Raw genomic sequence first — 10,259 nt, 5'->3', positions numbered from 1 at the left:
CTACATAGGTGTATAGAGGCCCATTTCCAGCAACTCTCACTCCAGTGTTCTAATGGTACAATGTGTTTGCTCATTGCCTCAGAAGGCTAATGGAGGATTAGAAAACCCTTGTACAATCATGTTAGCACAGCTGAAAACAGTTGAGCTCTTTAGAGAAGCTATAAAACTGACCTTCCTTTGAGCAGATTGAGTTTCCGGAGCATCACATTTGCGGGGTCGATTAAATGCTCAAAATGGCCAGAAAAATGTCTTGACTATATTTTCTATTCATTTTACAACTTATGGTGGGAAATAAAAGTGTGACTTTTCATGGAAAACACAAAATTGTCTGGGTGACCCCAAACTTTTGAACAGTAGTGTAGAAATTTTGATCTTTATATAAGAATCATCATCAATGTGATGATTTCAAATCACATTGATGATGATCAAATTCACATCAAATTCAGGTCCTTAAGTCATAACTGCACAGTGCTTTCTTCATTTAAACACACACTTTCACAAATTACTAACAGCAAAGGTTTGGGGAAAAAAATAGTTAATAGGTCACCATTTCATCAGCTGCAACAATTTTCCTTTACCATTACATTTAATGTGAGACAGACCAAATCCAGAGGCACCAAAACATCACAGGAATTTTATCTACAGCAAATAACACTTCAAAGTCCTGAGACGGATCAGACTCCACAGAGTCCAATGTGGCTCGTTACAGTTGGGGTCATGTTCGCATGTAGAGCTTCATCAGTCCTGCCTTGTGCAGCTTCTGCCACAGATTCAACTCCAGTTTCAGGTCATGGTTGGCGTAGAAATGCACCTTTCGTGGTATTTTGTCATAATAATGGTCTGAGTATTGTTTGTAGTCCGGTGTCATAAATCCATAGGCATTTACCTTTTGGCATTACACCAAAAAAAGAATAAGATCAGTTTTCGGTCAACAATGAATTCATTTCAAAGAATGACAAAAATTTATTTGAAAATTTAAAAAAGTTTAATGTAGTGGTAATCTCTAGAGCCTGGATTTGATTTTACAGGACAGGGCAGAGTTACTCAATAACAATAAGTTTAATAATATATCTAAAATAAAACAATGCTGACGATAGAGCACTTTGATTCAACTGAATTTAAATCTATTTAAAGAAAAGAGCTTCTACCTCGTCACATGTATGAAGAGCGGCCAGCAGCATCACGGCTCCTGTAGACGGCCTGTAGATTTTTCTAAATTTGCTTAAACGCAGAAGCCTACAGCATGATAAAGAGAAATGACACTGTAGCCTACAGACACAGCTGAACATTTATCTCTCTATATCGTTAATGGCTTAACATATTAATGAAACAGTCTGAATCTTGAACCTATTTAACTGATAAATTGAAAGATCCAGAATGCCCAAGTATTAAATTTATATTAGACTGAACAAATATAGTTCTAACTAACTAAAAAAAAAACCCTAAAGTAGAATCTGTATATTATTGAGTGGGTAAAGCTTTTGAATCTGCACACTAAACATTTACAAGCCCAACAAGCAGAGGCGATTCTAGAGTCGGTTGTGGCCCCAAGCAAAAATTTCCAGGGGGCCTTTCTGACCAGTGTTCATCACCAATATGTTATAAATAATCTGACACCAATGAAAAATTTATGAAACCAAAGTTTTTGTAAATTCCAAATGTGAAAATACAATGATAAAGAACAATAAAAAACATTGTCATTGCAAATCGCCCATTGTTGTTTATTTGATTTAACCTTTATTTTTAACAGGGAGGTTGGTTGAGAGCAAGCTGTCTTTTTCAATTCTCTGTCATTGTTTCTTCAAACATACATTTTTTTCAAATATATATATATATATATATATTTTTTTTTTTTTTGAGGCATTTCGGTACATAAAACAGCCCTCGGGCCCCGACTCTCGGGAGGCCCCTGGGCCAGGGGGCCCCAAGCAGTTGCCCGTCTTGCCTGTTCACAAGCTGCGCGCCTGCCAACAAGATCTACTGAGGTTCAAGGAAAATTTCAACAAAATATGTCTAATTTTGTCGAAGCCTTTATTTTGTCTTGTTGACTACAAGAAAGAGACTGGTAATCAACTGTTTATACATGTTATAATGTAAATGATAACTGGCACTCATTTGTAATTCATTGATGTTCAACAACATTAAGGCACTGATAAACTGATTAAAATGATTAATTCTTTCTCAAATGAAAATAAGATTGTTAAAAATAATGTCATGCTGTATCAGGCCATAGCACACCATACCACCATGATTACAGTTGCCTAAACTATTACCACAACATTATCCAACAAGAGTGCTCTGAGAGCACAATATCCCCCGCTGGCAACTGTGCCGTAACTCTGGTAAAATGTGACTGAATTGAACAAAATTGCCATATGCGTATTACAGATATCTCATCTCATCTCATCTCATTATCTCTAGCTGCTTTATCCTTCTACAGGGTCGCAGGCAAACTGGAGCCTATCCCAGCTGACTACGGGCGAAAGGCGGGGTACACCCTGGACAAGTCGCCAGGTCATCACAGGGCTGTATTACAGACATATAACAAAGAATCCTGCCAAATTTTGTGAAATTCCTCCAAAAATTGTGAGGGGAGTTGATTTCAGAATGTGAGTACCCTTCTCGGGACGGACGGACAGACATCGCCATGACTTAATCCTCCTTCTGACGTTTCGGCCAGCGGGGGATAATTAAAATTGTGAGGGAAGTAGATTTCAGAAAGCAAGCACACCTTGATGAAATTGCCAAAGTACAAGTTTGTTAATAATCAAGGGCATAACTTTGGTAAAATTTGCCTGAATTAAACGAAATTCCAATATGCGTATAACTGTCATATAACAAAGCCTTTTGCCAAGTTTGGCGAAATTCCTCCACAAACTGACAGGAGTTAATGTCAGAAGAATGTACTCCCTCATGAAATTGTCAAAGTACAAGTTATTTAATCAAGGGTCAAAACTCTGGTAAAATTTTCACAAACGAAATTAAATCGCAATATGCATATTATCGTCATATAACAAGGCCTTTTGCCAAGCTTCGAGAAATTGGTCAAAAATTGTGAGAGCAGTTGATGTCAGAAGGCGAGCACACCTTCATGAAATTGTGAAAGTATAGTGGTGCTTGAAAGTTTGTGAACCCTTTAGAATTTTCTATATTTCTACATTAATATAGTCTAGGCGGCATGGTGGTGTAGTGGTTAGCGCTGTCACCTCACAGCAAGAAGGTCCTGGGTTCGAGCCCCGGGGCCGGCGAGGGCCTTTCTGTGTGGAGTTTGCATGTTCTCACCGTGTCCGCGTGGGTTTCTTCCGGGTGCTCCGGTTTCCCCCACAGTCCAAAGACATGCAGGTTAGGTTAACTGGTGACTCTAAATTGACCGTAGGTGTGAATGTGAGTGTGAATGGTTGTCTGTGTCTATGTGTCAGCCCTGTGATGACCTGGCGACTTGTCCAGGGTGTACCCCGCCTTTCGCCCGTAGTCAGCTGGGATAGGCTCCAGCTTGCCTGCGACCCTGTAGAAGGATAAAGCGGCTACAGATAATGAGATGAGATGAGATAATATAGTCTAAAACATCATCAGATTTTCACACAAGTCCTAAAAGTAGGTAAAGAGAACCCAGTTAAACAAATGAGACAAAAATATTATACTTGATCATTTATTTATTGAGGAAAATGATCCAATATTACATATCTCTGCGTGGCAAAAGTATGTGAACCTCTAGGATTAGCAGTTAATTTGAAGGTGAGATTAGAGTCAGGTATTTTCTATCAATGGGATGACAATCAGGTGTGAGTGGGCACCCTGTTTTATTTAAAGAACAGGGATCTATCAAAGTCTGATCTTCACAACACATATTTGTGGAAGTGTATCATGGCACGAACAAAGGAGATTTCTGAGGACCTCAGAAGAAGTGTTGTTGATGCTCATCAGGCTGGAAAAGGTTACAAAACCATCTCTAAAGAGTTTGGACTCCACCAATCCACAGTCAGACAGATTGTGTACAAATGGAGGAAATTCAAGACCATTGTTACCCTCCCCAGGAGTGGTCGATCAACAAAGATCACTCCAAGAACAAAGCATGTAATAGTCGGCGAGGTCACAAAGGACCCCAGGGTAACTTCTAAGCAACTGAAGGCCTCTCTCACATTGGCTAATGTTAATGTTCATGAGTCCACCATCAGGAGAACACTGAACAACAAATGGTGTGCATGGCAGGGTTGCAAGGAGAAAGTCACTGCTCTCCAAAAAGAACACTGCTGCTCATCTGCAGTTTGCTAAAGATCACGTGAACAAGCCAGAAAGCTACTGGAAAAATGTTTTGTGGACGGATGAGACCAAAATAGAACTTTTTGGTTTAAATGAGAAGTGTTATGTTTGGAGAAAGGAAAACACTGCATTCCAGCATAAGAACCTTATCCCATCTGTGAAATATGGTGGTGGTATCATCATGGTTTGGACCTGTTTTGCTGCATCTGGGTCAGGACAGCTTGTCTTCATTAATGGAATAATGAATTCTGAATTATACCAGCAAATTCTAAAGGAAAATGTCAGAACATCTATCCATGAACTGAATCTCAAGAGAAGGTGGGTCATGCAGCAAGACAACGACCCTAAGCACACAAGTCGTTCTACCAAAGAATGGTTAAAGAAGAATAAAGTGAATGTTTTGGAATGGCCAAGTCAAAGTCCTGACCTTAATCCAATGGAAATGTTGTGGAAGGACCTGAAGCGAGCAGTTCATGTGAGGAAACCCACCAACATCCCAGAGTTGAAGCTGTTCTGTATGGAGGAACGGGCTAAAATTCCTCCAAGCCGGTGTGCAGGACTGATCAACAGTTACCGGAAACATTTAGTTGCAGTTATTGCTGCACAAGGGGGTCGCACCAGATACTGAAAGCAAAGGTTCACATACTTTTGCCACTGACAGATATGTAATATTGGATCATTTTCCTCAATAAATAAATGACCAAGTATAATATTTTTGTCTCATTTGTTTAACTGGGTTCCCTTTATCTACTTTTAGGACTTGTGTGAAAATCTGATGATGTTTTAGGTCATATTTATGAAGAAATATAGAAAATTCTAAAGGGTTCACAAACTTTCAAGCACCACTGTACAAGGTTGTTAATCAAGGGCCACAACTCAGGTAAAATGTGACCAAATTGAACGAAATAACAATATGTATACTACTGACATGTAACAAGGCCTTTTGCCAAGTTTGGTGAAATTCCTCCACAAATTGTGAGAGGAGTTGATTTCAGAAGGAAAACACACTCATGAAATTGTCAAAGTACAATTTTGTTACTCAAGGGCTGTAACTCTGGTAAAATGTGACCCAATTTAACAAAATTATAATATGCACATTACCGACATGTAACAAAGAATCCTGCCAAGTTTTGTGAAATTCCTCCAAAAATTGTGAGAGGAGCTGATTTCAGAAGGTGAGTACCCTTCCCGGGACAAACGAATAGACAGACGGACATCGTCATGACATAATCCCCCTTCAGGCCTTTCGGACAGCGGGGGATAAAAGTGTGTGTAAACACCTAATCTCACCTGTTTCTGAGGTAACGGATGAAGTCAGGGTGGAGCATTTTAAACTTCTCGACAGTTACATTCGATCCAAAATATTGGGGAGGCCTAAGAGGACAAGAAAATAAATGATCAGCTATTATATGATATAAATAAAATCACATTTACCCTGAAAGATATCAATTTCATAAAATATGCAGTATTTACTTCGAACTCCGTTCTTTCCCTTGGGTGATTGGGATGTGCATGGCTGCAGCTCTCACGAGAATATAGTCCCGGTCATGATCAGGCAGGAACACATACTTGGTCTCCTGTCAATGTGAAGTCAGGGAACGAGGGGCAAAAACATTAAAAGGAACACAACAAAAAAGTTGATAATAATAAGAATGGGACAACATTCCACTTTCAGATCACCAAGGAGTAGGATTTCAAAATGTAACACGTCAAAAGGCACAAAATCCAAAATTATTACACTTCTCATTATCTCGAGCTGCTTTATCCTGTTCTACAGGGTCGCAGGCAAGCTGGAGCCTATCCCAGCTGACTACGGGCGAAAGGCGGGGTACACCCTGGACAAGTCGCCAGGTCATCACAGGGCCGACACATAGACACAGACAACCATTCACACTCGCATTCACACCTACGCTCAATTTAGAGTCACCAGTTAACCTAACCGCATGTCTTTGGACTGTGGGGGAAACCGGAGCACCCGGAGGAAACCCACGCAGACACGGGGAGAACATGCAAACTCCGCACAGAAAGACCCTCGCTGGCCACAGGGCTCGAACCCAGACCTTCTTGCTGTGAGGCGACAGCGCTAACCACTACACCACCGTGCCGCCAGTTATTACACTTCCTATTACAAATGTGTTCATCTTAGGGAGACCCATGTGTGTATCAAATTTGGTGTGTGTGTCGTGCATACGACACTATATGCTGGGCAAAAGACTCAAATACAAATGGTGGCACTATAGAGTCACTGGGCCACAAACAGGCTTGTAGTACTCGAGTCCAGGATTCAGATTCGAGTCCGACTCGTGCCCTAATTTTAAGGACTTGTGACTTGACTTGGACTTGACACTGATGACTCGGACTTGGACTCGGACTTGCACATTAACTGCATTCGTACTCGTAAATTGGAGATGAGGACTCAGATTTTCTCTTTATTTTTTTTGTAACATACCATAATAATTTGGCATAAGATATTTATATCTACATTAATTTTTAGACCAATTTCGTGCAAGAGAATGCACATTCACCTGTTCATACGTCATGTTCAGGAACAAACTAACATTAAAGGCACTAAAATGCCTGGAAAGAACGCCCCTAGGATTGCCCGCTTTGCTTATACAGACTTTTTGTGCAGTGGGGAAAAAATGCACTGCTATGTGTTCCATATGTAGAAGAACTATCGAGTACACGATGGGGACAACCTTGAACTTCAATCATCGTTTGGCAAGACTCCACCCAGAGAAGTAAGATCAAATCAAATCAAGTTTATTTGTACAGCGCTTTTAACAATAAACATTGTCGCAAAGCAGCTTTACAGAATTTGAACGACTTAAAACATGAGCTAATTTTATCCCTAATCTATCCCCAATGAGCAAGCCTGTGGCGACGGTGGCAAGGAAAAACTCCCTCAGACGACATGAGGAAGAAACCTCGAGAGGAACCAGACTCAAAAGGGAACCCATCCTCATTTGGGCAACAACAGACAGCCTGACTATAATATTAACAGTTTTAACAGGTATAACCCTCAACTGTCCTCATGGGGCCGTCCTTCACAGGAGTGGGGCGATAAAACTCCGACCAGACACACTATGTTCATTGCTCTGTTGATTGCAGGGCTTGCTGAGCGATGAACTAGCGAGTGTTAACCCTCTCATGTTATTTGCCCTGTTGATAGTAGGCGGGGCTTGTGTCAGACTCGACTCGGATCAATAGTGGACTCAACTCAAAATTTTCTTTAATGATTTGGACTTGACTCTGACTTGAACACTGGGGACTCAAGACTGGACTCGGACTCGAGGTTTAGTGACTCGACTACAACACTGGGTCACAGCTCCGTCCTTGAGTAACTATCACAAACAGTGATGTGTGTGCCAAATTTCATGAGTTTTCGTCCATGGGAGCCACCTCAAAAATGATCGAATCTTGAGAATGAATGAATGAATGAATGAATGATCATCATTATAGATCCAATTGGGTTCTTGCACCTATGGTGCTCGGGCAATAATAATAATAATAATTTTAGTTTTCCTTTTTTCACCCTCAATTAAATTTTCTTATAAGTTAGCCTAGTTATTGATCTCTCACATTTTATAAAACCAACTTGCAAACTTTGAGCAAGCCAGCAAAGCTCGCACACTAAAGCTGCTATATTTCCTAGCAGTAATTTACAAACTAAATTATTCATGTCTCATCTAACATCAATTTTAATCTTCCTTTTAAGCATATAAACATACATTCACAAATTAGGCAGTGAACATTAGTCAAGTTACAATCTAGCTACTTCCCAAACAATCAGTAGTTTCTATCAACAATGTTCTTCTGTTTTTATTTGCATACTGTTCAGACAGTGAGCTGGATTATTCAAAAAGCCCTTTTTGGTTGCCTTTATGTAAAGAGTGGGATTTCCCTTACCGTGCTCTGTGGAGCACTTTTATAGCCCACATGTGCATAGCTGGAAAGAGAGTTGCGTAAGGTGTTAGTGGAGAAGGTGTACAAAGAGGTCCGTGAGCCAACATCCTCCTCAAAGCCTTTAATAACTGCACCATTTGTCCTGAAAGAGAGAAAGGAATTAGTTATACCATTTCCATTTCGTTTACAAATTAATATTTTGCATATTGTCCTTTTACTTAAACTCTAACTTTTTGCATCTTTGGTTCCAAGATCAAACATTTTGCACAGTCTATACTGTTTTGGGATACTGAAAATGATGAACTGTAGCTAAGTATACACACTTAAAGGAGAACTGAGGGCAAATTTTTTATCATTAAAATTCTATTTAATCTCATTTTATGAAATGTAGGAATGCATTTTTGATAGCTATTTTGTCACTGCTGTAGCAAGTTATGAGTGTTTGAAATATGCTCTGTAATATATCAGTCCATATGTCAAAGCGATGGCCATAAACGAGATTCGTGAGACCTGTGCGAGACATCGTAGGACGGAAGTAAAACGTACAGCAGAAATCAAAGTGACCAACATCTGCCAACTTCGTCAAAAGACGCGCGCGCCCTCTTTCGAATGCTGATGTAATCAAGACGGAAGTTTTGTTTGTTTTGATAGCAATCAGGAAAGTTTGAAAAAAGTAGGCAGTAATCGTCATTTAAACTCATTTTTGTGCAATATTTCGTTTGGAAAACAGTTTTCAAAATGGCGGCACTGAGACCTGGCTGAGGCTTCACGTTTCGAAGTCTCGCACAAGTCTCGTGAAGATCGCGCGGATAAGCGACGCCTGCCGTGGACCAAACTAACTAAATTCAACACAGCTAAAAACCGAATAGGCTGATAAGTATAATATTTAATTGCAATTAGTTGCCAATACGAGTCACGATATAAGGTTACTAAAACCCAAAACGTAATTGAATAACACGTTAATTAAGAAATAAAGCAAGTTTAAAAATGACTTCAGTTCTCCTTTAACATCGATAAAGATATGGTCTAATACAGGGTGTTTCAAAAAATTTGATATCATTTCACAATCTAATAACTTTGCCAATTTTTGTTCAATTGACCTCAAATTTTAACAGCATGTGTGGAAACAGGTAAAGATTTTATGTTTAATGTTTTTTGTTTTTATCTTTTTAGGTATAGAAATGCCATTCACTGGAAAAGAAAAAGTGTTTTGTGTGTTAGAGTACACTCGAACAAGACTGCAGTGTGCATTTATGAGAAAATTCTTTAAAAATGCACCAACTGCAATGCAGATTTGAACATGGCACAAAAAGTTCAAAGAGGAAGGCTGTGTGTGTGTGTGTGTGTGTGTGTCTCTCTCCCTCTCTCTCTCAGGCGGCGCGCATATTGAAAATCTGTGAAATCATTCATGGAATCCACATACCTTTGAATTTCTCATTCAGATTTTGAGGAATAAATCTTTATTGCTCAACATTAAGCCTGTTCAGGTTCATTTGCCTCAACTATGTAGTTTCTGGGATATTTACATCTCAAATAATATAAAATTTTTTGAAACATCCTGTATATCTTGAGGTTATGTGTGTCTGAGCACATACTTAAATTCTCTCTTTTTTTTTTATTAAAACCTTCAGTTGAATGCAATGAGAATCAACAGAACCATATTTCTGAAGCTGAAATTCTCATCTATTGTATAATATTCATGTTTATTTCACTCATGTTTTCAGGCCCGCCAACGGGGGGGACAAACGGGTATGTTGTCCCGGGCCCAGGAATGAGGGGGGCCCAGAACTGGGCTCTCATGAAGTTGCGATTAAATTATTTTATTTCATTTCAAAATGTGTTGATTTGGGGGAGAAATGTGCTATATTTGCATTCAATAAATGATCTTTTTAGATCTTTTGCCTTTATTGTCTTTGAAAAAGGCATCAGTAACTCCCTACCACCCCTAATGCAAAAATGGTTTGGTCTGACTCTTTGATTAAGGGGAAACAAACGACATCGTTCGATCATAGCGCTTCGACAATCAGCGTGCGTGCCATTTGCCAACATGCACAAGTCAGGAGCACAGAAAAGAAAAGAGAAAAAGAGAGGAA

General features: G+C 39.6%; 1 protein-coding gene across 1 annotated transcript in view; it reads right to left on the bottom strand.

The window, feature by feature from the left end:
- Positions 1-567: 567 nt before the first annotated feature.
- The window catches only part of LOC132898556 (alpha-N-acetylgalactosaminide alpha-2,6-sialyltransferase 2-like), a 30,108-nt gene continuing 20,416 nt past the window's right edge, over positions 568-10,259 (bottom strand). The window contains exons 6-10 of the mRNA XM_060940243.1: positions 8,170-8,308; positions 5,734-5,837; positions 5,551-5,634; positions 1,149-1,236; positions 568-886 (exon numbers count right to left, since the gene is read on the bottom strand). Of these exons, the coding sequence (XP_060796226.1) occupies positions 716-886; positions 1,149-1,236; positions 5,551-5,634; positions 5,734-5,837; positions 8,170-8,308 (586 nt within the window). The 3' untranslated portion in view covers positions 568-715. The remainder of the gene's footprint in view (positions 887-1,148; positions 1,237-5,550; positions 5,635-5,733; positions 5,838-8,169; positions 8,309-10,259) is intronic.

The sequence above is a fragment of the Neoarius graeffei genome, chromosome 14 (genome assembly GCF_027579695.1).
Source record: "Neoarius graeffei isolate fNeoGra1 chromosome 14, fNeoGra1.pri, whole genome shotgun sequence".
NCBI lineage: Eukaryota > Metazoa > Chordata > Actinopteri > Siluriformes > Ariidae > Neoarius > Neoarius graeffei.
The sequence above is the reverse complement of the archived record's forward strand: the minus strand, read 5'-3'. Positions and strand labels throughout refer to the sequence as shown.